General features: G+C 48.3%; 1 protein-coding gene across 1 annotated transcript in view; it reads right to left on the bottom strand.

Annotated features, from left to right (window-relative positions):
* Positions 1 to 3,690: 3,690 nt before the first annotated feature.
* Tekt5 (tektin 5) overlaps positions 3,691 to 26,865 on the bottom strand; it is a 41,774-nt gene continuing 18,599 nt past the window's right edge. Inside the window, exons 5-7 of the mRNA XM_051181445.1 lie at positions 26,080 to 26,302; positions 6,730 to 6,884; positions 3,691 to 4,144 (exon numbers count right to left, since the gene is read on the bottom strand). Of these exons, the coding sequence (XP_051037402.1) occupies positions 3,706 to 4,144; positions 6,730 to 6,884; positions 26,080 to 26,302 (817 nt within the window). The 3' untranslated portion in view covers positions 3,691 to 3,705. The remainder of the gene's footprint in view (positions 4,145 to 6,729; positions 6,885 to 26,079; positions 26,303 to 26,865) is intronic.

Raw genomic sequence — 26,865 nt, forward strand, 5'->3', positions numbered from 1 at the left:
ACAGGCTCTTTCTGTCTGCAAAAGCTCCACCCACTGTCCTTTCCTTCTCACAGCCTAAGAGTCGCCGGAACTTGTTTTGCTTTTAGACTTCTTCAGATGGCTTCATGAAATACTGGACTTGTGCCCTCTTAATCTGTCCTTGGCCACTGTCTTCATCAGTCCTTGGTGTGGCTGAGGACACTTGCACACACACAATTCCACAGAGATATACTTTGTAAGCATGCTGGAGGCTACAGTTGGGGTTGGCTCACCTTTCTGTCAGGACCCATGAAAAGGAGTCCATTTCATTTTGACTTAAGGTCAGAGAGTTCAAAAATGTCCTTATGTCTTTAAGTCTATAACTTGATCACTACAGGATGTTTTGGCTTTGGTAGTGAATGTCTCTTATCTAAATAACAACAGACTTGGGCCCAGGTGTGTTTGCTCTCGACCCTGAAGGCAGGATAGCATGTGTGGTTACCAAATAACCTGGAGGATTGAGGGAAGTGAGCCATTTTGCCCTTTATTCATGATAATAGAAGTCTTCTGCCATTTTGTCCCCACTGTTGGATAAATACTTATGATTGTGAAAGAATAAACTAGGGGTGCATTCAGTAAGAATTGAATGTGCCTCCTGACAGCTATCCTGTGTCTCTGTCTTGGATTCATAACCCCTTTAGCTAGCCTTTCTCTCATTTACACCCTCTTCTCTCTGGTAGGAACTGTGGGCTGGTAGGCGGGCTCCAACTGCAGCCCTGCAAAGACCGCTTCCCACACCTTTTCTCCTTCATACCTATCAACCCAGTGAAAGGGGAAAGGTGTTTGTCTAGATAGGCATTGGAATAGTGAATAGCAGCCAAGTTAAGGAAAGACGAAGAGGATGACACCAATTTGACTTCTGACCCACTGATTCCATTCAGGGTGTGAGAAAGAACCACGGAGCACTCCAACACTAGATGGAGTGACTGCGCTATGGTGAATTATTAGTCACTGTTGTGATAGTTTGAGTCTGAAGTGTCCCCTCCAGGCTCATATTTTGAATGCTCAGTTCCCTAGTTGGTGACAATACCTTGGGAGGCTCTAGAACCGAGGGAGGTGACACCTGGTTGGCAGAATTACATTATTAGCATGAGTCCTTCTACTTTGGCTGGCTCCCTGTCCCCAGGTGCACCACAATGTGAACTGCTGTGCACACTCCCAGACAGCCACTCTACCCTCTCTTCCCTGCCATGATGGGCCTTTCTTCCCTTGAGTCATCTTTTTCAGTATTTTAGTCACAATAGTGTAAAAGTAACTGATGCACAGCACATGGAGGAGATTTTGGCTCAGTGATCAGACATGAAGGCTGAGGCCTGGGTTTACATTGGTTCTGGTGAGACTTACCTAGAGCAGAGCTGGCTGAGCACATCATGGAGTTGCAAACCTGAAGTCTCTCCTCTAACTCAGCCATCAATAGAAGAAAATCGACAGCATCATAAGGTGTGTGTGTGTGAGAGAGAGAGATACCAGTCTACAAGGACAGCCTCAGGGCTGGAGAGATGGCTCAGCAGGTAAAGACACTTGCTGTCTAGTCTGACTACTCCTGAGTTCGATCCCCAGGACATACATGGTAGAAAGAAAGAACTGACATGCTATGGTATACAACCCTCCTGAGCCAACTCAGAAAGTGGGTCAGCTGGGAATTCCTCTATAGCCTATTCTTGGGCCTGGCATGGGGCCAGCTTTGGGGTTGTTGCTGAGTTTTCCTGCTATGGCTCCATCCATCTGTAGCAGGGGCACCACCCTATATAACTGGTTACCAGCGTACTAGCTTCTGAGAGCCACAATGTGCCACAATGTGTGTGTGGGGGTGGGTGGGGTCCACCATTTACTGTGCCTTCTACTGTATTTGGCAGGTGGGCTTTCCCCACCCTTAATACAACCACACCTCTACTCAGATAGTATCTACCAAATGCAGGATGAAGTCCTATGTATTTGTATACATGGACTGAACACTTGCTATTCACCCAATGAAGTGTTTATGATATACCACATTGTGCAGGGACTGAGGCCCAGAGATGACAAAAGTCTCAGGTACCCTGGTTCCCTCTGCTTGGCCTTTGGTTCCCAAACCTCCTAAGCACCTATTTTTCAAACTCCTATGCATAAGCCCCACACTGTGGTTTCTTCTCCATCATCTACCAGAGCAGTGGTTCTTAACTCCTGAGACTCTTTACTACAGCTCCCCATGTTGTAGTGACCCAACCATAAAATTACTTTGTTGCTACTTCATAACTGTAATTTAGCTACTGTTATGAATCATAATGTAAATAGTTTTGGAGATAGAGGTTTAACAAAGGGGTCATGACCCACAGGTTGAGAACCAATGCTCTAAAAACTTTTGGCTCCCAACCTGAGCAACAAACTCTAGGATACATCGACAGACTGGAACTCAAGGTGTAGTGTAAAAACAGGGGACATGCAGCTAGTGCTAAGCTGAGAAATGAATTAATTAGGGAAGCCAAAGGGGATCATACACACACACACACACACACACACACACACACACACACACACACACACAAAGCTCTCAGATAGCAGAGACTAGATCAACAAAATTTGAGTCTAGCAAGGGCCACATATCAAGACCCCTGTCTCAAAGAACAGAACAATAAAAATTTGTCATGATCATGAAAAACAAGAGGAGATGGGATGCTAGCAGAGAGAGAGAGAGAGAGAGAGATTCTATCTAACTCAGTGGAATGTGGATTGTATTTGGATTCTGGACCAAAATGAGGAAGTGGATGAAAAACCCTGTGTAATCTAATAAACTCTAGAATTTAGTTAGTTGAAATGTGTGGATATTAACATCTAGGTTTTGGCAAATTCTCTATAACATCTAAGATGGCAGTAATCAGAGAGCTGAGTGTGGTGGCCCAGCCTTTTGTCTCAGCACTGGGAGTCACAGGCAGGAGCATCTGTGAGTTGAAGACTAGCCCAGGCTACAGTGAGACTGTCACAAGGAAAAGAAAGAAAATTCAGGTAAACCATGTGACTAGCAGCATTCGGAGTTATAGGGTTGTGAACCACCATGTGGATCCTGGGAATCCTCTACAGAACAGTAAGTGCTCTTAGCTGCTGAGCCAGCTCTCCAGCCCTGATAGCACAGCCTTCTCCAGGATAGCTGGCTTGTGTGCTTCCTGGCTATACTGTTTCTGCCTCCCTTCCAGCTGTGAGAGGCTGATTCTAGAGATATGCTCCCTTTCATCTAGCATTTTAACATAGGTCCTGGCTATCAAGCTCAGCCGTCAGGTTTGTGCTACAATGGCTCAGCAGCTGAGCCACCTCTGCCCAACTCTTACTGTTGCTCTTGTCCATATAATCTGAAACTACTAGGAAACGAACCTGTACCTTAAGCATAATTAAGTCACCACCGAGCCTGATCGATACCCAACTCATATTCTCAATTACTGAATAGTGAGGAAAGGAAGGACAGAGGGGAACAGAGGAGAGAAGAGGGAGGAGGAAGCCTCTTGCGGTCCTGGGGATGCCCCAGGGCTCCAGGCTCTGTCCTTGAGGAATCCTGCCCTATCTCCTAGGACCTCCCACCAAGGCATCAACCCTAGTAACTAGCTCAAAAAGCTTTGATTTACATCGGTTCTGGAGCATCACATTTTCATGAAGACAGGAAAGGGAGAAAACGACTCTTTTATTTTCTTTTTTCAGCTTTTTCCAACGTTATGCCATTTAACACACCGGTGCAAAGCAGGAGCCTGGACAGGAACCAGACATAGAGCCTCCACAGATCGATGAGCTCCCACATGGGGCGGAACCGCTGCAAGAGGCGGGGCCACAACAAGGGGCGGGACCTCCACAAAGTGCTGAGCCGCCGCAAGAGGAGGATCTGCCGCAGGGGGCGGGGCTGACACAAGGGGCGAGGCTGGCGCAAGGGCCTGCGCAGATGCCAGCACAAGTGTAGCCCACCAGGCGGGGCGTGCTGGGGAAGGTCTTGCGCATGCGCATGCACTTCTCCTTGTCGATGCATAAGGTGTTGGCTTTGATGGCCAGCTCGTGCTCCAGCCGCGACTTGGTCATCACCAGTAGCTGCAGTGTGTCTTGCGTCTCTCGAAGCCTCAGCTTGAGCGTCTGTAGAGTGTCGTCTATGGTGAAGACCTCGTTCACGAGCCTGGGTTGAGACAGAGAGAGACCCCCGTGACACTTTTCAGCACACGCACCCCTGGTGCGATGGGGATGGTGCCTAGGGTGGCCATAGCAATGCAGTCCTCAACCCGGAGGGGAGGACAGGTGATCGAGCACCCTTGGGAAGGTCGTCCAGGCTGACAAAGCATGAAGGAGGCAACAGAAGGGACTTAGGGCAGAGTCTGACAATAATTTAACCATGGCCCCCATGGCTGGTAGTTCCACCCCCCCACCCCCAGTCTCCCCATCCCCCCACCCCACCCCACCCCCGCTTCTCCAACCTGACCTGAAAACAGGTGTTCGCACTAACTGTTCACAACAGTGCTGTCTATCATGGCCCAGAAGAAAACTGTGAAAACTGTTCAATGTAATTCACGTGCATTTTTGTCTCTGAGATGATGTCATTATATGACATTGTCTCCAGCTCAAGCTGTCTAAGTCACTCGAGCATGCCTGGTCTATTATGTGACTTGTTTTGCCTTGCTATCCCCCCACTCCACTTCTCTTTCCCTTTCCTGTCCTGGTCTCACATAGTCCATGTTGACCTCAAAATCTCTACACAGCCAAGGGTGACACCTCATCCTCCTTCCCCTCCCAAGTGCTAAGATTATAGACATGAGTCCTGTTCTCTCAAGTATATTGTTTTTTTTTTTTTTTTTTTTTTTTGTTTTTGTTTTTTTGTTTTGGTTTAGGGTTTTCAAGAAACGGTTCCTCTGTGTAGGCAGGCTGTCCTGGAACTCACTCTGTAAGACGAGGCTGGCCTTTAACTCAGAGATCCATCTGCTTCTGCCCCCCAAATGCTGGGATTAAAGGCATGTGTCACCACCGCTTGGCAATGTCAGGTAGATTTTAAATGAGGGTTGGCTACTTTGAAAATATGGTTTCTGCTCATAACACACAGGGGCTAGCCTCATTTACATAAGAGATCAGGAGCATGGAGGCTTTTGTTCAGGTCTCTTTTCCAGCTGGAACACACATTCTTGCTGTATTAGCTCCTCTGGCTCATAGGTCCACATCTCAGAGAATTATGGCTCCTAACCAATGGAAGCCACCTGCCCTGAAAGAAAGCCCCTCCCAGAAACCCATAGGCATTGCCAACTGATGCAGGCACTGAAGATTCACAGCCATACGGTGAAAAGATCCCTGTAGTGGTCTGTGTGCCTCAGAGACATGGGGGAGGTGGATCTGAGGCCAGTCTGCATATTGTCCCACACCTTAAACCATCTGCCCAGGCTCTGCCTCTGCATGCAGAACTTTCCAAAAGTACTGGAAGAGGCTCTTAGGGGGGAGTTTGAAGTACAGAAAAAAAAAAAAAAGGTGAGAATGAATGGACCATGTGGGAAACAAGGAGGAAAATTCTACAGCAATACTGAAAGAGGGAGCCACATGGAGCTGACGAACATTTGAAATGTGACCTCTTGATTCAGAAGCTGATTTAAAAAACAAAAACAAAAACAAAAACCTCTACTCATTCAATTCAGTCTACATTTGAAATTGAACTTTAAAACCTTTTAAAGACAAGGCCTCATGTCTAGCTAGCCTCAAACTCTATGTAGCCAAGGATGACCCTAAACATCAGGTTCTCCTGCCTCTGCCTCCTTAGCATTCTGTGCAGTCTCTGGGTGCTGGGGACCAGATGCTCCTTCTCTCCTGTTGCCACAGAAGCAAGTCTACTTAGCTAGCAGGGTAAGGGGGATCTAGCCAGCCTGGAAGGACTTGGGCTCTTTGCAAAGACAGAGGCCAGAGATGAACAGGGATGCAAGCAGACACCCTCCCCATCAGATCCTGGAGTGAGAGATGCTGAGGGAACCAGGGGCCAAAGATGTGTCTGTCTCTGCTGCTAATGTCTTCTTGGCCTTTCAGAGGAAGCAGGAGGGTGCTGGGGAGTGGGAGCTTCAGACACAGAGAGAGAGAGAGAGAGAGAGAGAGAGAGAGAGAGAGAGAGAGAGAGAGAGAGAGAGAGGAGAGAGAGAATTGGGGTAGAACCATAACTTAGACCTCCATCCAGCTCATAGCTGAGATCTGGGACTGGGTATCCTGGTTCAAGTAGGGTCTAGTTCTCAGACTCAGGGTTCCAACTGCAACCATCCAGAGAGGACTGAAGACATTATAAAGAGATGCTGCATCCCTCACTTTGGCTACCACATGAGCCCCAAGAAACTGAAGTCCCCCCCACCCCAGCCGTCCATGATAAGGGAAGAGGCTAAAAACAGGAGTACAGGAGAGTTCACACAGTTCTAATAATCTTATCAGACCATCTTGCAGGAGAGATTGGAGCTCAATGATGGGTGAGATCTGGCCAAGACCAAGGCTGCTATGTAGTCCTCTTGTACTCTAAACCTAAACCTCACATCAGGACCCAGAAGATGGATTGGGGGGGGGGGGTGGAAATGGACCACACTTTATAACTCTCCTGTCTAATTGGCCTGTTAGATGAGTAGACAAACTGAGCTTGTTAGAACTGGCAGGGACAGCCCAGGCCCCGATACCCACAACTCCAGTAACAGTGACTCTTCTGAGACCCCACTCCTCTCTTCCTGGACCCCAGTAGTCCCATTTCACTTCACTCACTTGAACTGTGGTATGTCCCTGCAGAGCTCCACATTGGGCCGTCGGGTCCTGCATGCCAGCCTGGTCTGGGCCACCTTCAGTGGGCACTCCTTGGCCATGATGGCTCTCTCCAGCAGCATCATAGTGTTCTCTGCCTGGAAGATCTCCTGCAGTGTCTGTGGGGACCAGGAGACTGTCACACACCCCAGAATTTTCTCACCTCCTCCTCCTTTGGGGAAATCAGGGAGCTAAAGTGGGGAGGGGGCTCTAATCTAGTCTCTAAACTCTTCCTTCCCTGACTGGGATGACCTTGAGAAGCTGTTGTCACTACTGCTTGTTACCACGACACTGAGTGCTGGTGCTGGACCAGTACCAAGACGAATTTTGTTTTTGACCTCAGCTAGAGTTCGGTGGGAAGAGGGGGAAGAGGGAATGGGGGGAATAAGGGAGGGAAGAAGGGAGAGGGAGGGGAGGAGAAAGGAAGAAAGGGGAAAGGAAAAGAAAAGGAAGAAAGAAGAGGGAAGGAAGTGTGTGTGTGTGTGTGTGTGAGTGGTGTGTGTGTGAGTGGTGTGTGTGTGAGTGGTGTATGAGCGTGAGTGGTGTGTGTGAGTGAGTGGTGTGTGAGTGTGTGTGTGAGTGGTGTGTGTGTGAGTGGTGTGTGTGTGTGTGGTGTGTGTGAGTGGTGTGTGAGTGTGAGTGGTGTGTGTGTGAGTGGTGTGTGTGTGTGAGTGGTGTGTGTGTGAGTGGTGTGTGAGCGTGAGTGGTGTGTGTGTGTGAGTGGTGTGTGAGTGTGTGTGTGAGTGTGGGGTGTGTGTGTGAGTGGTGTGTGTGTGAGTGGTGTGTGTGTGAGTGGTGTGTGTGTGTGAGTGTGGGGTGTGAGTGTGGGTGTGTGAGTAGTGTGAGTGTGGGGTGTGTGTGTGTGTGAGTGGTGTGTGAGTGTGGGGTGTGTGTGTGAGTGGTGGTGTGTGTGTGTGGTGTGTGTGTGTGAGTGGTGGTGTGTGAGTGTGAGTGGTGGTGTGTGAGTGGTGTGTGAGTGTGGGGTGTGTGTGAGTGGTGTGGGTGTGAGTGGTGTGAGTGGTGTGGGGTGTGTGTGTGTGTGAGTGGTGTGTGAGTGTGGGGTGTGTGTGTGTGTGGGTGTGTGAGTGTGGGGTGTGTGTGTGAGGGGGTGTGGGGTGTGAGGTGGGGTGTGTGGTGTGGGTGTGTGAGGTGTGAGTGGTGTGTGTGTGTGAGTGGTGTGTGAGTGGGGTGTGTGTGTGTGAGTGGTGGTGTGTGAGTGTGGGGTGTGAGTGTGTGAGTAGTGTGAGTGTGGGGGGTGTGTGTGTGAGTGGTGTGTGAGTGTGGGGTGTGTGTGTGAGTGGTGTGTGAGTGTGGGGTGTGTGTGTGAGTGGTGTGTGTGTGTGAGTGGTGTGTGAGTGTGGGGTGTGTGTGTGAGTGGTGTGTGAGTGTGAGTGGTGTGTGAGTGTGGGGGTGTGTGTGTGAGTGTGTGTGAGTGTGTGTGTGAGTGGTGTGTGAGGGGGGTGTGAGTGGGTGTGTGTGTGAGTGGTGTGTGAGTGTGGGGTGTGTGTGTGTGAGTGGTGTGTGTGTGGGGTGTGTGTGTGTGACTGGTGTGTGTGTGTGAGTGGTGTGTGTGTGGTGTGTGAGTGTGAGTGGTGTGTGAGTGTGGGGTGTGTGTGAGTGGTGTGTGTATATGTGTGAGTGGTGGGTGAGTGGTGTGTGAGTGTGGGGTGTGTGTGTGTGAGTGGTGTGAGTGTGGGGTGTGTGTGTGAGTGGTGTGTGAGTGTGGGGTGTGTGTGTGTGAATGGTGTGTGAGTGTGGGGTGTGTGTGTGAGTGGTGTGTGAGTGTGGGGTGTGAGTGGTGTGTGTGTGTGAGTGGTGTGTGTGTGTGGGGTGTGTGTGTGAGTGGTGTGTGTGTGAGTGGTGTGTGTGTGAGTGGTGTGTGAGTGTGGGGTGTGTGTGTGTGGGTGTGTGTGTGGTGTGTGTGTGAGTGGTGTGTGAGCGTGAGTGGTGTGTGTGTGTGTGACTGGTGTGTGTGTGTGGTGTGTGAGTGTGGGGTGTGTGTGTGTGAGTGGTGTGAGTGTGGGGTGTGTGTGTGTGAGGGGTGTGTGAGTGTGGGGTGTGTGTGTGAGGGGTGTGTGAGTGTGGGGTGTGTGTGTGAGTGGTGTGTGAGTGTGTGTGAGTGGTGTGTGTGTGAGTGGTGTGTGTGTGAGTGTGGGGTGTGAGTGTGTGAGTAGTGTGAGTGTGGGGTGTGTGTGTGAGTGGTGTGTGAGTGTGGGGTGTGTGTGTGAGTGGTGTGTGAGTGTGGGGTGTGTGTGTGAGTGTGTGTGTGTGTGTGGTGTGAGTGGTGTGTGTGTGTGAGTGGTGTGTGTGTGTGGGGTGTGAGTGTGTGTAGTGTGAGTGTGGTGTGTGTGTGTGAGTGTGTGTGTGTGTGGGGTGTGTGTGTGAGTGTGTGTGTGTGAGTGGTGTGTGAGTGTGGGGTGTGTGTGTGAGTGGTGTGTGTGTGTGAGTGGTGTGTGAGTGTGGGGTGTGAGTGTGTGAGTAGTGAGTGTGGTGTGTGTGTGTGAGGGGTGTGTGTGTGTGGGGTGTGTGTGTGTGAGTGGTGTGTGAGTGTGGGGTGTGTGTGTGTGACTGGTGTGTGTGTGTGAGTGGTGTGTGAGTGTGAGGGGTGTGTGTGTGTGAGTGGTGTGTGAGTGTGGGGTGTGTGTGAGTGGTGTGTGTATATGTGTGAGTGGTGGGTGAGTGGTGTGTGAGTGTGGGGTGTGTGTGTGAGTGGTGTGAGTGTGGTGTGTGTGTGTGAGTGGTGTGTGAGTGTGGGGTGTGAGTGGTGTGTGTGTGTGAGTGTGTGTGTGAGTGTGGGGTGTGTGTGTGAGTGGTGTGTGAGTGTGGGGTGTGTGTGTGAGTGGTGTGTGTGTGAGTGGTGTGTGAGCGTGAGTGGTGCATGTGTGTGAGTGGTGTGTGTGTGAGTGGTGTGTGTGTGAGTGGTGTGTGTGTGTGTGAGTGGTGTGTGTGTGAGTGGTGTGTGTGTGAGTGGTGTGTGAGTGTGGGGTGTGTGTGTGGGGTGTGTGTGTGAGTGGTGTGTGTGTGGTGTGTGTGTGAGTGGTGTGTGAGTGTGGGGTGTGTGTGTGAGTGGTGTGTGTGTGAGTGGTGTGTGAGTGTGGGGTGTATGTGTGTTGGGGGGTGTTTTCTAAAATCTCTTCATAAAAACAGCTTTCCCCATATGATGCTGCCATTGTTCCATTCTGCGGAAATGTGGATCTCAGCAGAGATAGAAGGGTCCATGTCCTGATGTGCACAGAGGTTTCAGAGGTGTGAAACTAAAGACATCTCATCAAAGCTCAGGCTGCTCAGTTTTTTATCAGATTGTTACATATCAGTAGAAAGGTCGGGGTATGGCTCCTGCATGCGTGAAAACATTTGAGAAAGGCCACATAGGAAAATATTGTTGAAGAGCTGACATTGATGCTGGGTTCATGGAAGTCATTTTTATGTCTTTCTAAACTTCTGTTTTTGAAATTTTCCACAATGGAAAAAAGTAAAAGAACATGAACTGGAAATGTATGTACAGAGCTCTGGCTTCCATCCCCAGTACCACATAAAATGGTGTGCGAGCACACTCCTCTACCCCAGCACTCAGGAGATGGAGGCAAGGAGATCAGAAGCTCAAGGATATCTTAGCTATAAAGTAAATTTGAGACAAGCTAAAAAATTAATACACAAATAAAAATAATATAAGCTAATGTGTGTGTGTGGTAATAAAGAATAGGCATACCAGACTAGTCTATTACTGAAGGAACTTGAACTTGCCAAGGCCATTCCTAGCCTGGCTTGGACTGAGCAGATGGTAGTACCTGCAATCTTCCCACTGGTGGAAACAACCACTGTCCACCCTCAGTCACCAGCAGTCCTATTCCTAAGTGCAGCTATTCCCCATGGAATAGTAGTGTGTGTGTTGCAGCAGAGTAGCCAACTGTTGCCACTCTCCAAAGTGTTGATACATGGAAACCCTCTCATGGTGTGCTGGCTGTGGAAGGTGGGATATTTGGAGATTGACTAGCTCACTTTTCTATCATGCAAGAAACAACAGTTTTCTTATCCATCAGACCTTGGCCAGGCTGGCTTTTTGATGCAGGCCTCCCAAATTGTGACTTTGATCATTTGGGTATGATTTTGTTTCTTCGTTTTGTTTTGACATAGGGTCTTACTATGTATACTGGCTAGCCTGGAGCTCACAGTCCTCCTGTTTTAGTCTCCCAAAGGCTGGGAATATAGCATGTGCCACTGCACCTGTGTAAAATCCACCATTTATGAAGGACCTAGTCTATGGTACCTTATAACAAGAGCCTAAACAGTCTAAGACATGTCCCAGTGATGGCCTGGGACACAGTCTAACATTCAGATGTAACATGGTATCTTGTGTTTTCATTTGCTAAATTTGAGACATCCACTCAGCATGCAGACTAAAGGAAGGAGGATGGGTGTGGAAGTCTAGAACTGTCGCCAATGATTCCCTCCTGTCTGTTTTTATTTAAGCGAGGTCATAGTATACATCCAGGATTAGCCTCTGGCTGGCAGCCTCCTGCATCAGTCTCTGCAGGGTTGGATTACAGCCATATTCCTGCCACTATATGGTGTCTTCCCCACCCATCCTCTTAAAGGCAACCTCACTATGTAGTCCAGGCTTCCCTCAAATCAAGACAATCCTCCTGCCTCAGCCTTTAGGGAGCTAGAATTACAAGCATGTGCTAGTATGCTGGCCTATTAACTGTCACTTCTAAACAAATTATCAGTTTAAAGGTTGAGGCTTATTTGAACTACTTAAACTGAGATGCACAGTAGTTAATAATACAGACAGATGTGGTAAAGTCAGTAAAAGTGGCTGGGATAGCTGAAGCTGGGACCCTTTTCATGTGTACACAAGTAAGGCAGGAACAGTATATGTCAGTGGTGACACATGGGACAAAGGTGTGAGCCACAGGAGGGTGTGTGGAATTGCTTTTCTCCTATCCCCTTCTGTCCTTCCCTTCCTCAGGCTCCAGCCTGGAGCCTGTGGTTGCTCATTTCTTCACATCTTCACATGCCTTCCCCCCTGCTGGCTGTATGTCTTGATCAGACCTGTCTGTGGGTTTTCCAGAACACTGGGGTTTTCCAGAACCTTCTGCTACAGCCCACTGATGATTCATGCCCAGGGTACATCTGCCCAGGCCCAGGTGGGTGTTCCTGCTGCCAAAACTTCTTCTTCACACTCATAGCTGGGCTGTCTTGATCCAAAGGAAGAATAAAGCCCCACAAGTTCCACCGAGATACAAGCCTGCCCAAGCTCTGGAAGCCTGTGTGTCTCCAGAATCCTCAGTGGGAGACAGAGCCTCTGGAAGTCTGTGGACTGTGATCCCCAAGGGCTGGAAGGTAAGCAGTAGTGTGGGCTGGCTTTCCTGCTGAAGAGGAAGCCATTAGGACCATCACCCAGAGCAGGAGAGGGCCCTGGTGTGGCTGGCCTTCCCAGTGAGCAAGCTGCTTTTATCAGGGATTGTCAACGGTAACTAATGACAACAGCCCAATCCTGCTTTGAGATCATTACTAACCCAAGCATGTAAATGCCATGTACATTTGCAATGACAAATACAATGGAGACTCACATATCGATAATCAAAACTGGCATCCTGGAGCATGGATAGAGCAGCTAGGGCTAAAAGTGAGCAAAGTTGTGAGCAAGGTGCTTCACATGAACAATGTATGTCAGGAGCATGAACAAATAATAAGCATACCTGGGCCAAAAGAAAAACAAACAAACAAACAAAAAGCAAAACAAAACAAGAAAAACCCTCCACAGTCCCAAGAGTTGTGGCACATTCCTGTCACCCCAGCATTTGGGAGGTAGAGGTGGGAGGATCATAAGTTCAAAGCAATACTCAGTGAGGCCAACCTCGGGTACACCAGATGCTGACTCAAACTCGATCCCCCACATCCTCCAATCTCTACACACACACACACCATGGCATGTACATACATATACACAAAATAAATGTAAGTGAAAGTTTCCTTTGAAAAAGAATCTATAGTTCAAGAGGAAAAATATTGTCAGTCCTGGCTTTCCTGGATGAACATTGGAATGTTCTGGAGACCTTGTGGGTGTGAGCCTTCATAGCACCTCCCAGGGTGACTTAAAAGGTACAGAACCACGGGGTGGGGGTGTGAGGAGGTCATGAAAATGTAGGTAAGCTATAAGCAGCCTTAGCAGGAAGGGACTGTGTTAATTGTTTCTTCCCTGCAGGTGGGGATGTGGTGGTTAGTCCAGGCTGTGTGTCCCAGCAAGGAGTCCCAAGCTGGGTAGAATGAATCACTTTTTTCCTTTTTAAATTCATGAATGGGGATCCACAGGTCCCCTGCAAGGGAACTGGCCCTACCCAGAGCTTGCACATCTCTGGGGGAAATGTACAGAGAACTTTGAAAATGGATGCCCAGAGTGGTGCTCTTTCTCCAGTGACCTGAACTCTGAAGACACCCAGCACCCCTGGGAACCCAGGAGGCCTCTATAGAGGAGAGCCTGGGCAAGCTGGCACATGCTCCTGAGTGCAGAGCCTCAAATTGCAGGTACTTACTAAACACATGTAACATGCACATGTACACACAAAGCAAGTGTCTCAAACACTATACCTCCTCTGAAGTCACCCACCCATCTGTCCCCAGAGCTGTGATATCCCCCACATTCAGATAAAATGCAGCAGGCTGTGGAATGGTGCATGGTGCAGCAGGGCATGGTGCACAGCTGCAATCCCAGCACTCCAGAGAACCCACAAATCAAGGCCCTGCCTGCACTGTTCTGAAAGCTGGGCTCAGCAGAACAGAGAAGAAAAAGCAAGCAGGCTTTTCTCAGAGCCTTTGCTGTCCTCTCTCCCTGAGGGAGACACACACAGGATCACTTCATCCACCTCCTTCAGGCTGTGGCTGACATGCCCAGGAGGCTTCCTCTGCACCCCCTTAAACAAAGCTTCAAAAGTTTAACAAAGGTTCAAGTCCCTTTCTTTCATACACAGGCGTGGCAAGGCCCACTGAGTTTACAGCCACACTCAGAGGACAGATGCCCAGCAGTATATACATACACACACACACACACACACACACACACACACACACACACACCAGGCTGGTTGGCTGGCATCTTGGCCCCAGGCTCTGAGGGGCTTCCCTGGAATGTTCATCTTTCTGTTCACACAAAGCTGGGGAAAGAACCTCCAGGGCATAGTTTGGCTTGGCCCAGAGACTGGGCGGGGCCTCTAGGGATTGGGCCCAGGGGGTCACCCCATGGGAGGAGTCTTGGCATACTGGGTCAGGCAGCTGCCAAACCCTTCCTGGCTCTGGATAGGAGTGGGGAATTCAGATGGGAATGGGTGGTGTGAGAGAAAGAGGGACCTTGCTTCAATTCTCTGCATCCCCACACAAGGCAAGGTACCTGCAACTCAAAACAAGGAGTCCAGGAAGGGAGTGTCCTAAACCGCACCAGAGGGCAGATCACACCATCTCCCTGAAACTTGCAGTCACATACAGCTTCATAGCCCAGCTACTGTTCTTACCTGCTGTGTGACCCTGCGAGGTTCTCGGCCTCTCTGAGCCTAATGAGATCTGCATTCAACATCTGCAGAGCCCTTCCTAGTTGTCAGATCCTTCAGGATACATTTTCTTTTGTTTGTCAGACTATCAGAATTACAATGGCTCACTCGGGTCAGCAGAGTAAATGAGACAGTGTTCGAGGTGGTTTAATTCTTAGGGTGATGGGCCTGGACTGAGGGTGTTCAGAGAGCTGATAAAAACAAGACAGGATATGTCTGAGTGGGTCCTAGAAGCCATGCCCAGTGTGAGTGGACCTCATCTCATCCATCAAAACCCAAATTGCATAAAAGTACAGATAAAGGGAGGGTTGTTCTCTTGAGCTCCATAACCCAGCCTGCTGCACTACAGGTCCTTGCTTTGAGACTCAAGTGGAGTTTCACTGGTGACACACCCATTTCTTACTTGTAGAGGAATAAGAGATAGTTTACTCTGAGCTACATATCAAGTAATATAAACCACGAATTCAAGTTGCACAGTGGATGAAGTGACTTTTCATAATCACAGGACAAGTAAATAGCCATGAATGCTGTTCATTTGTCAAATGCATTGCTGGGGACACCAGGTTAGCAGGTCCCAGCACAGTGGGAAGCCTTCCCTGTGGGTTGCAGATGCTGCCTGGGGGCCACCTCAGGGGCTGGGCTGGGAGAAACTGAGTTTGCTAGGATGATACATTCCAAAGGCTTCACTTGATGATTGATGGGAGATGTCATTCTATAAATATGCTTCTTTTATTGGTTAATGAATAAAGCACTGTTGGCCAATAGGAAGGCAAATAGGTGGGATTATGTGACAAGGAGGATTCTGAGAGATGTAGTAGAGGAGATTCAAGATGTAAGAACTTAAGAGAGAAGAGGTCCAGATCCTCTCTCCCATAAGATAAGACCATGTGGAGACACTTAGATTGATAGAAATGGTTTAATATTTAAGACAGAGCTAGCTAATAAGAAATGCTAGTAACTGGCCAATAGCTTTATATCCAATACAGCACCTCAGTGTGTTATTTGGGGTTGACGCCAATGTGGGACCAGGCTGGCAGGAAAACTTCTCATAAAAGATGATTACAAGGATGCTAGGTCAGACATGAGTGGGCAAAGGATACCTACTAAAGAGATTAAAGATAGCTCATGATAGCTGGCAACTTCCAGCTGTCCACAATCACAAAGTTCCAATCAATCCATCAGACTCACAGACTCCTCCATGGTCCACTGTGCTCTGAAAACTCCAGTTCAAGTCATCGTCATTCTGGGGTAAGGTAACCATCAGTGTTCCTGGGCATCTTCTCCTTTTCTCCCTCTCTTTCCTTTGACATCTTATTTCTAAGGGCTGGGGCAGCACCAGTATGAACCACCACACATAAATGGGGGTGTCAGAAGACAACTTCTGGGGGTCAGTGCTCTCCTTCATCCAACTCAGGCTGTTGACCTTTTCCAGCAAGGCTTTTGCCCACTGAACCTTCTTTTTTGAGACAGCATCTCAACTCCAGTATGGGCTGGCCTAGAACTCATGGTGATCTTCCAGGTACTGAGGCCACAAATATGTACCACCACTATATCAGGCTGTATTTTCTTTATAAATCTTCAAGTCAGCCCATCTAGATGGCTCAGTTTGTAGTATAAGGGCTGCCAGACTACATGGAGTAGGATGTGTTCTAATAAAACTTTACTTACACAACTAGACAGAGCCAGAATTTAGCCCTTGGCCTATTAGTTTCTAACTCTCTCACTATAACCTTGACAAATGGAGTCATGAGCCCTCAATGCTACAAGGCTGCTGCTCCTTGGGCTTCTGAGATTCAGAGAACAGTTGCTCTACAGCACTGGTTGTCACTTCCTAATCCTGTGGTTCCTCGTGTTGTGGTGACCTCAAACCATATTATTTTCGCTGCTTCTTCATAACTGCCATTTCACTACTGTCATGAATCGTAATGTAGCTATTTCTGGAGATAGAGGATTGTGACCCGAGAGTTGAGAACTGCTGCTCTAGGGTCTTGAAACTCAAAGTGTGGGCCAGAGACCACTGAACTCTGAAAGGTTGCTACAGAGGGCAGACGGTCTGCCCCAGCCTAGACCTGCAGTCAGGACCTCATGCTAACAAGGCCTCAGGGGATTCCCTGTGTGTTCAAGGAAAACAGCTGGGGCTGGTGTGTGGTTTGAGGTCAGTCTCTGGTTACCAGCATGTCACAGAGAGAGGCAGGAAGGGTAACAGCATCTGAAAGGCAGAATTGTGAAGGGATTGATAACTCATAGACTTTATAGGTGGGGCTGGAGTCAGTATGGTTGCCTCTCCACAAAAATCCAAAGGAACCTGCTAGAAGAGAGGCCTTGGAGCCAATAAACTACACCTAAACAGCACCATTTCTGCTGTGTGTGGTCTTGGCAAACCATGAACCTCTCCCAGCCTCAGTTTCTCCATCTGCACCTTGGCAATAGTAACAAGGCTAAGGGGTCTTTGTTTTCTCCCTGTTCCCAGCAGGAAGACCCATCAGCACCCTATAGGAGACCAGCTGTCAGCAAGCTCCCCACAAGTGGGGATGGTGATGTCAAAAGCTGTAATTCAATGGCAGAGTGCTTGCAGAGCCCCACAAAGCCCCAGGTTCCATCTCTGCACTGGAGACTCTGTCCTCCCAGCTGGAATCTATACCACCACACTGCTGGCTTTGAAGGGGCTTGAATGTGTTTGGCAGAGCAGCCATTCTCCTAAAGCTCTCCATCTGCATCTTGTCTTGTTACAGCAGAACAAGCCTCCAAGGCCGGGAACTGAGTTTTCATGTGGAGACATGGGTGGATTTAACTCCAGCTGGCTTTTGATTTCCACCAGCTTTATGCAATCTTGCAAATTTATTGTTTTCCAATTTGCATGAAGCCAGGGGTTTCCAAGGAGATGCCTGGCTTGATCCAGATGGACTCCCTAGCTTCAGAAAGGGGAAAGAAACTTGGAATAACTGGGAGTGGTGGCCAAATAGTGGGGCATTTTCAACTCCACCCAAGTGTGGGAGTAAACAGTGGAGAGAGGGGGCTTAGGAACACTGCCAGGAACTAAGGACATGATTGGTCCTGTACCAGGGTCTTCCAACTTGAGCACTTAAATGTGGCCATTCAGGGGTAGGCAGGGAGGTGGCTCAGTGGCACTTGCTGTACAGGCCCAAGGACCTGATTTCAAATCCTCAAAACCCACACAAAAAGGTGTAGTTCTGTGCCTTCTGTAACCCTGTGCTGAGTGAGACAGACAGGAGGGTCTGTGGGGCTAGCTGGCTGTCATCCCAGCATCACTCGGTGAGAGACTGTCTCAGGGGGATAAAGTGGACAGTGATGAGCAGCCACCCCAGCATCACTCGGTGAGAAACTGTCTCAGGGGGATAAAGTGGACAGTGATGAACAGTCATCCCAGCATCACTCGGTGAGAGACTGTCTCAGGAGAATAAAGTGGATAGTGATGAGCAGGACCCCCTTAGCAGTTGTGACAAGACAAAATTTCTCCAAACTTTGACAGACACTGTCAGGAGTGAATTTAGGTTTTAAGTTACTGTTCAGATGGTCACTTCTGAGAAAGCCCTGACCAATGCTAGAGAAGCACAGAGTCTCCATCAGGGGTCCTGAAATCCCTGGTAGAACTTGAAAGTGAAAAAATTCATGGAAACCCACTATCTCAAGCCTTTAAGAGAATCCCCTTAACACTGCATCATTTTCTTTTCTCTCATCTCCTCCCTTCTGTCTCTCTGTCTCATCCATTTATCATCTATCTATCTATCTATCTATCTATCTATCTATCTATCATATATATATATATATATATATATATATATATATATATATATATATCTTTCTGTCTCTTTAGGGTCTCACATAGCCTAAAGTAAGTCTTAAAATTATACAAAACAGAAAATGACCTTGAACTTCTGATCCTCCCAAGTGCTGGGATTACAGGTGTGGAACAACCCCCTTCCTCCCTCCCTCTCTCTCTCACTCACACACACACACACACACACACACACACACACACACACACACACACTTTGCCTAAGTTTTTTGTAACACTGAGGATCAAACCTGGGGTTCCATGCACTAGGCAAGCACTCTACCAACTGAGCTATATCCCTGGAAATTTTTGAAAGGACTATAGCAGGCCATACCTGACCAGTGTGGTGGTTTGAACCAGAATGGCCTCCCTTGGCTCTTATGTGAATGTTTGGCTCCCAGTTGGCACACTATTTAGAAAGGATTAAGTGTGGTGTTGTTGGAGGAAGTGTGTCACTGGAACTAGCACTTGTAGACCAGCCTGTCCTCAAACTCAGAGATCCACCTGCCTCTGCTTCCTGGGTGTTGGGGTTAAAGGTGTGCACCTCCAATGCCCAGTTTAGAGCTGTCCATCTTTATTCCTCCAACACATAAGCTAGGAGGACACATGCCATCTGTCACCTGCCTGCATGTCATGCCTGCATGTCACATGCCTCTTAATCTTCTCTTGCATTCCTATTTTGCACAGCTGATAAGATTAGTCTCTCTAGTCCTCTGCAAGGACCGCTCTCCTCTGCTTTGGCATATATATGTGCACATGGTGTGTGCTTACATGTGTGAATACTCATCCACACATGCATTGGGCATTGTGAGTGGGGGTGCATATGGTGGCCTGAAATTCATGCTTGATTGCTCTCCATTTCATTCATTCAGGTGGGGTTGCTTGTGGAAGCCAGAGTTCTCAAGATCCTGATAGTCTAGACACCCAGCTTGCTTTGGAGATCCTGTCTCTGCTTCCCAGGTGCTGGGATTACAGGTGGGCCATTGAGCCTGCCATGCTGTTCTGTGTGCTTCAGATCTGAATAGAATCTTGTGGTTGCATAATGTTTATCCACTGAGCCACCTTCCCAGTCCTGCAATTCACAGGAACTAATTTCCAAAAATTCCTTAGTTGGACCCGAATTGAGGCAGGTGCTACATGCTTTAGTCATTCTACTTGTGCCCACACAGGTTTGCTTTTCTACATTTTTATTCATTTTTTAAACTTTGTGTGCATGGGTATTTTGCCTGAGTGAATGTCTGTGTACCACATGTTTGCAGTGCCCAAAGAGGCCAGAGGAGGGCACCAAAATTCATTAAGACCAGAGTTATAGATGTTCGTGAACCACCAATGTGGGTGTTGCCACTTGAACCCAAGTTCTCTGGCAGAGCAGTTGGTGCTCAGAACCACTAAGCCACCTCTCCAGCCCTTTCCCACATGTTTAGAGCTAAGACTTTCATCTAATACTGAATGTGGTGTTTAGAGGCCAGGCAGGGCCAGGCCAACAGCTCTGCTTCCCAGGGCTTGGCCAGATTTAGAAACCAGCCGTCAGTAGCTTGGCTCTTCACACCAGTGCTAGAAGGGATCTGGTTGCTTGCAAAGCACAAACGTCTTTCCCATCACAGAAATCAGAGGCCAGCAGCTAGACTGTCATCCCTCAGACTCCCCACTTTCCTGCCCAGATCCTATGCAAAGAGGTAGTTTTGCTGGTGCTAACAGCCATTTGAAAGTCAAAATGCCAAGGACTTTAGCAGAAAAGGAAGCCTGTTAGGGTTTAAATTCACAACCCTCTGTGGTCTGGTTACACTTTTTCCATGACTACTAACTTTCTCCATCACTTCTTCCCTCCCCTCCCTCCCTCATTCTTTCCTTGCCTTTCTTCCTTCCTTCCTTCTTTCCTTCCTTCCACTTCCTGAATGCTGGAATTATGCCCAGTTTATACAGCACTTGTGACTGAACCCAGAACTTGATACATGGTAGGCAGGCATTGTACCAACTCAACTACAACTCCAGCCCTCCCTCAGAGTCTAGCACAGCTGAATATTTTCTCTCTGCTGTTCTCTCTACTCGAAGCTTCAAGGCCTTCCAACTAGTAGCCAGTTAATCAGTAGACTTCAAGGTTTGAAACACAAAGGGGGATGAGCTCAGAAGTACACAGAGGAGGTAGGAGACCACAGCAATAACCCTGGCAAAACAGGGCAGTGGTCCTTTCTGTCAGGGCAGGGATAGAGGACTATGTGTACCTGAGTGAGGTAGGGTTTGGTATTGGAGGGCATGCAGGGTGGGAAATAGAGGCAGCCAGAAGGACTCTAAAGTTTGCACCTGAGCTCTTGGAAATTGAAGCCCCAGGAAACTCCTGGAACCATTTGGAAGTTAGAGTTACTACACTAAGATGGGGAAGGGTCTCAGTTGAGTGAGCAAGAGAGTGAGCATCCTGGAGATGGGTCTGGAGTGCTTGCCCACCAGCATGAGTATTCCTACCAGCCCACCAGCATGATTATAATTCCAATGCTGGGGAAACAGAGACCCCCGGGCTTGCTAGCTAACCAGTCTAGATGAATAGGGAGCTCTGGTTTGATGGGATGTCCTATCTCAAAAGGGAAGGTGGAGAGTGATCAAGGTACATCCCTGATGATAACCTCCAGCTTACACATGTACATATATGTCTATCCACACATACACATGCAGACACCACACACACACTCACACATATGCATGTACACACCACACACACACATCACACACATTACACACCACACACACACACTCCCACACATGCATGCACACACTCATACACACTACACACACAGACACATACACACAGAAAAAAAGATATCCAAATGCAGGCATGGGCATGCAGCTGGGTGTGGGATTTTGCAAAGCAAGGTCTGGCTGGAGAAGGTGTGACTCAGCAGCCAGACCTGTAATGGGCTATGGAAAATAATCACCTTAGGGAGAGGGAAAATTGATGTAAATATAGTACTTATATTGAAATTCTCAAAACTAAAGGAAAAAGCAAGCCTATCTGTGGTACATGCCCAGAATCCTAGCATTTGGGAATCTGAAGCAGGAAGATCATAGTTTAAGGTCAGCCTGGGCTACATAGGAAGTTCTAGGCAGCCGAGGCTGTACAGTGTATCTCAAAGAGAAAAGAAAATGTCTTTTCTTTTTTCCCTGGCCATCACATGGCTCATCTTAGTGATAGTCACAGCCATCTGTCTATGTCTCCTCTGTGTCCCCTGGCTATAGGTAATCAGCAGCGCTGTCTGCAGGGAGGGACACTTAACAGCCAGCAGAGAAACAGCCTGATCCCTGACTGATGGAGGCTGGGCTGCTGGTATACCTGGCTCACCTAGGTGCTCACCTCCCGATGCCACACCTCTATCCACAGCAAGGGGGAAGTGATGCATGGATCCAAAGGCTGTAACATGTTCCAGGGCATTTCACACCTATGCACAAGTTAGGCTAGGACTACATGACAGGGTGACCTGACCTGGTCCCTCAAGGAAAAGAGAGAGGAAGGTGAAGGGAGGGAAGAAGACAGTTGCTTTGCCCAGATGTTAATTCAGGTCAGCACACATTGCTCTCCATGTTCCCAGTCTGTGTGGCTCAGTTCTACCTCTTCCCCACATTTGCTCCTTCATTCTTGCCTTACTGTGTACAAGTTATAGCAGGGTTAGCTTAACCGTTCTCCAAATCTATTCATTTTATTTTACATGTTATTATTGTTAGGCTTTTTGTTTGGGGTCTTTCTTATCTTTTTAATCACATTTATTTGTGTGTGTGGTACAAATGCATGTACCACAGCCAGCTCACATGGAGACAGAAAGGCAGCAACTAAGATCAGTTCTTCTACTATGTGGGGCCTGGAGATGGAACTCAGGTCAGCAGGCTAGATGGCCTTAGCCCAAGTGTTTTGTTTTTGTGGGTTTTGTTGTTTTGAAAAAGGGTCTCACTCTGTACCCCAAGCTAGGCTTGAACTCACAGCAATCCACCTGCCTCAGTATCCCATGCACTGGGGTTACAGGTGTGAGTCTCTACACCCAGCTCAATTCACTTTAGAAAAAATAAAGCCTTTATTTTAAATGGAAACTTTCTATCACTGTCCTTGGTATAAATCAAACAGCATTGCTGTGTGTAGAAAGAACATTAGCAATGCATAAAATGAGACAAAGGCTGTATGCTACTGGAACTCTAGCTGGGTACTATCCCTGCCTGCACCTCGAGGGTGCTGCTAAATGGTGGAAAAGGCCATGTTCTTACTGTTCACCTCACTGATAATAATGGTCCCTTGGCAGAACACATCAAATGTTGTGACATGAGCTGCCTCCCATACCTTTAGAAGAAGCACTTTAGTTTCTGTTGTGAAGACAGTTTCATTAGCCCAGGCTAGCTTTCACCTCCCTGTGTTAACCAAAGATGGCCTTGAATCTTTGATCCTCTTGACTCCACTTTCTGAGTGCTGGGATCACTCAGGTACCACACAATGGAATGTGGCATCGTGCCTGGTTTCAAGCAGGCACTTTCTATAGCAGGGTCCCTGCCCCCAAACATCTTCCTCATAGCACATCTGTGGATCTGTTCCCCTTACCTTGCACTGAGTTTCACCCCAACATACTCAAGTGGACAACTGGATGTTGAAGAGGGAGCTGTTTACCTGTAGGATGTCATGACCTTGGCTAAGAGAGAACTCAGACCACCTAGGCAGTGTCCTTTCCAGTTCTGGGGCCAGTGACTATTCCCATCCAGAATGGTCTCTAGTCCCTCTCCTAACACTGGCCTAGAAGATGGCCTAAAGCCTCAACATCTTCCTATAAGGACCAGCCCCATGGCAGGTCACAGGTTTGGTGCATCAAGATGGCTTAGCAAGTGAAGACATTGCCACAAAAGCCTGGTGACCTGATTTCAATCCACAGGTCCCAACATGGAAGGAGAGAACTTGACAGGTGCACATGCATAAACTCACACACGTGCACACACACGCATGCAGACATGCATGCTTGTGCATGTGTGTGTGCGTGTGTGTGTGTGCGTGTGTGTGTGTGTGTGTGTGTGTGCACATACACACAGAGAGAGGAAGAGGAGAACAAGATAAATGAAATAAAAATTTTTAAAAGAAAATTGTCTAAGCCTATAAGGGGTTTGAACCCAAGCACTCAGGCTCCAAGTCCACAGTCACAAATAGTGTAGGAGGTGAAAGCAATGAATGAGTCTCTATTGCATCTTGCTTTGTTAAATAATGTTTTATCATAATTTAGGGTAAATTAGAAATACTAAACTCTGATGTCAAATTAAAAAGCAAAGAAGTCCCAATTCAGTAGCAACTCAAAGATAAGTGATCCTAAGAGGTCAGGAAGGAGGAAGTACCTCTTCCTCTTGAGATAAGTTCCAGGGTATGGACAGAGTACAGCCTGTTAGCCAAACTTGGTTCACTGTCCCGCTTTGTACATAATGTTTTATTGGAAAACAGCCATGTTCATTTGTGTATGTGTTACCCAGAGCTGCCTTCTCACATGCCCTCAGATGGAGTAGCTGTGGCAGCAAGTGTATGGCCCACAGACTGAAGCCATTCATTATATCAATATCTGGCTCCAGGAAAACTGAAGATTCATAAGGAGGCAGTCTATGAGACTGGAAGGTGATGGGAGATGAATAAAGCACTGTTGGCCAATAGGAAAACAAGATAGGCGGGACTAGGAGACAAGGAGGAGAGAGGAAGTAGTAGGGAGGAGTTTCAAGATATAGGACCAACAGGGTAGAACTCCGGACCCTCTCTCTGGTATAAGACATGTGGAAACACTTAGATTAATGGAAATGGGTTAATATTTAAGCAGAGCTAGCTGATACAAAACTAGTAACTGGCCAACAGCTTTATATCAAATACAATGTCTCTGTGTGTTATTTGGGGCTGGCACAGGTGTGGGACCAGGCCAGCAAAAAATCTACTCTGAACATGAGGGTGGGGTTGGGCTAGCTCTTCCTTCTCAAGCACCTAAGCCTCCCTGTTCCCAGTTGTCTTCCATGTCACCCCTTGTATGGGGTCAGCCATTCTCTCTCATCAACATCTTCCAGAGCTTCCGGATGATCCTCTTGACATGGAAAGGCTTCCTCTACCAGAGTGAGTCTAGACCCAACATTTTTCCCTTGATGTCCTCTGCAGGCTCCCCCTGGCTCAGAGGAAGCCACAGCCTTACTCGGGTCCTTCTAGGACTTGATGCTAGCCTGTTCTTCCTCCAGCGTCATCCCTTGCATCTTCTGGAATTCTTTCTTTTTTGCCCCTTATGGCCTGATTGACCCTCTATCCATTTGTGTGTGTGTATGTGCAGGCACAGAGAGGAAACTGGGTGTCCTGCTCTATCACTGTCCACCTCATTCCCCTGACACAGTCTCTCATTGAACTCAGCCAGAAAGCACCACAGATCCTCCTGTCTCTGTCCCCTCAGCACAGGGTTACAGCAGGGAGGGATTTGTATGGCATGGGATGTTCAGGGTAGGCTTTGATGTTAAGTGATATTTGAGGCAAGTTTTAAAGGACATTTCAAGAGGTTGACCAAGAGAATACCTGGAGAGGAATACTCCAGGCAGAGGACAGAACACGCACAGGTCCTGAGGCAGGTGGTAAGCAGGTGTGTCTGGGGGACACTGGGGACATGGGAGGGGCTGCAGTTGACAACAGCAGGGAATGAGGCCAGAGAGACGATGAGGGCCAGAATGTGGCAGGCCTGTGACATGGGGATTTTTTTGAGTGACATGGGGAGCTAGTGCAGTGTCAAAGCAGTGGAGGGCCTAGATCATTCCCAAGTGAGCACAAAACCCAATACCAATGGCTTCCCTTTTGCAACATTCTGTTCAATTCAACCACATATAGAGGTCAGAGGTGGATATCAGTGTCCCCAATCACACCACACCTTAACTTTTGAGGCAGGGTCTCTCACTGAACCCAGAGCTAAGCAATTTGGCCACATTGGCTGTCCAGTGATCCCATCTCTGCTTTCCTAGTGTTAGGGTCACAGGCACACACTGCTGAGTCTGCTGAGACTGAACTCAGACCCTTACTTACACAGCAAATGCTTTGCCAACTGAGCCATCCTCCCAGCCCCTCAGTCTGATTTTGCTGTAATCACCTTTATCTGTCTCTTGCATCCATGCAGGCCCCCACTTCTGACTCATTCCCTGCTGCTTACCTCATTACCACTTGCAATTATTTTCTAGAAACTCATTTTGTCTGCACACCTGGGCCAAATGCATTCAGATGTGGGTGGGTGTAAATTGCTCCAGCAACTCCCACCCAGCTCTGTCTGCAACCCAATACACCACCAGCAAAGAGGTACACAACAAAAGAGCCACTATGCATACAAATTCAGGGGTCATGCCTCGGCTTCCCCACACCCTGCAACAAGACTGACACCCCTAAATCCCTCTGTGTAAATCCCATACCCACCACTGCTCCCCAAACTGACTGTGAGCCACCTGCAGATAGCAGCATGTTTGGAAATGTTCCCCACTTCATGCCCTAATGCCCAGTGTGGCCTCCAGCAGCCAGACTGCAGCCTGCATTTGTGTTGCGCAGGGGAAATCAAGTCCATGCGGGAAGGATACCCTAGAGGTATAAATTGACATGTGCCCCAATTAGAGTAAAGAGAGGGTGTGCTGTCTTGGAAGAAGAGGGCGTAGTGAACAAAAGTTGGCAAACCTCATGCTACAGAAGGCCTTTGAAAGCTAAAAATTGTCTTTTCAAAAGTACTGCTGTGGCAGGCAGGATGTGCTGGGACCCCAGGGACAATGCTGTTCCAGTCAAACTCAGCTACATGGAAGGGTACAGGAGCCATAGCAGTGTCCTGGGTGCTGTGTCAACAGCCAGGCCAAACTCCAATTCCATCAATGACTAAGGACGCCACAACCACATGGAGCGCCCGCAGGCTGAAGCCCACAAGAGAGATGGGTCTCTTTCTGCACCTTGGGTGGACAGTACACCTAGATGCAGCACCTGCTTACCTTAGCCAGTTGTGTCTGCAGCTTATTCTTCACATCTGTCTCCTCCGAGATGCGAGCATTGAAGGCCAGGTTGGTGTTAGTGAATTGCCTCCACATCTGGTCCGACAAGGTCTCGAACAGGTGCTCTGCCTCCTCTCGAAGTCGGATGGAGTTGGCCCGCATGTTCTGAGAGTGTCTGATGTTGTCATTGCTGAACTTGGCCCAAGTTTCAGGAACAGTGACCCTGCAGAAGTGCAAAGGCAAGCTGCAGGCTGCTGGCAGGCCTTGGAGCTCTCTGCATCCAGGACATCCTCAATCTAGGTGTGTGGTTCTATCATGTTCCCGTGTACTGAGGGTAAATCTGACCTTCACTCTTGCCCTTCCAGGAGCTTCCACACACAGCCTCAATGACCACAAATTTCCCTGAGGCCAGAGGAACATGTCTATTCCCTGTTGAGCTGCCCCAATCCATCCCTCATTTTACTGGGGCACCAAATAAAGCCAGGAGGGGCTCCAACATTCTCAATAAGGCACTCAAGAGTGGGTAGGGCAGGTGGTTGCTTGCTCTCCAACCTCCACCAAAGACATAACCAATCCAAGAAGCAGGCGTAGGGCCCAGACTAGCTCAAGTGCCCCCAACTCAATGACAGGCATCCGCTATGTAACTACGCATTCACTCCACACATGTGGGGTTTAGTTGGTGGGTTTTTTATTCTGTTTGTGTTGCTTTTTGTTGTTTGTGTTTTGTAGTGCCAGGACAGAGCCCAGCACATCACACATGCTAGGCAAGCAGTCTGCTGCTGAGCC

Source organism: Phodopus roborovskii, unplaced genomic scaffold, assembly GCF_943737965.1.
Source record: "Phodopus roborovskii unplaced genomic scaffold, PHOROB, whole genome shotgun sequence".
Classification (NCBI taxonomy): Eukaryota; Metazoa; Chordata; class Mammalia; order Rodentia; family Cricetidae; genus Phodopus; species Phodopus roborovskii.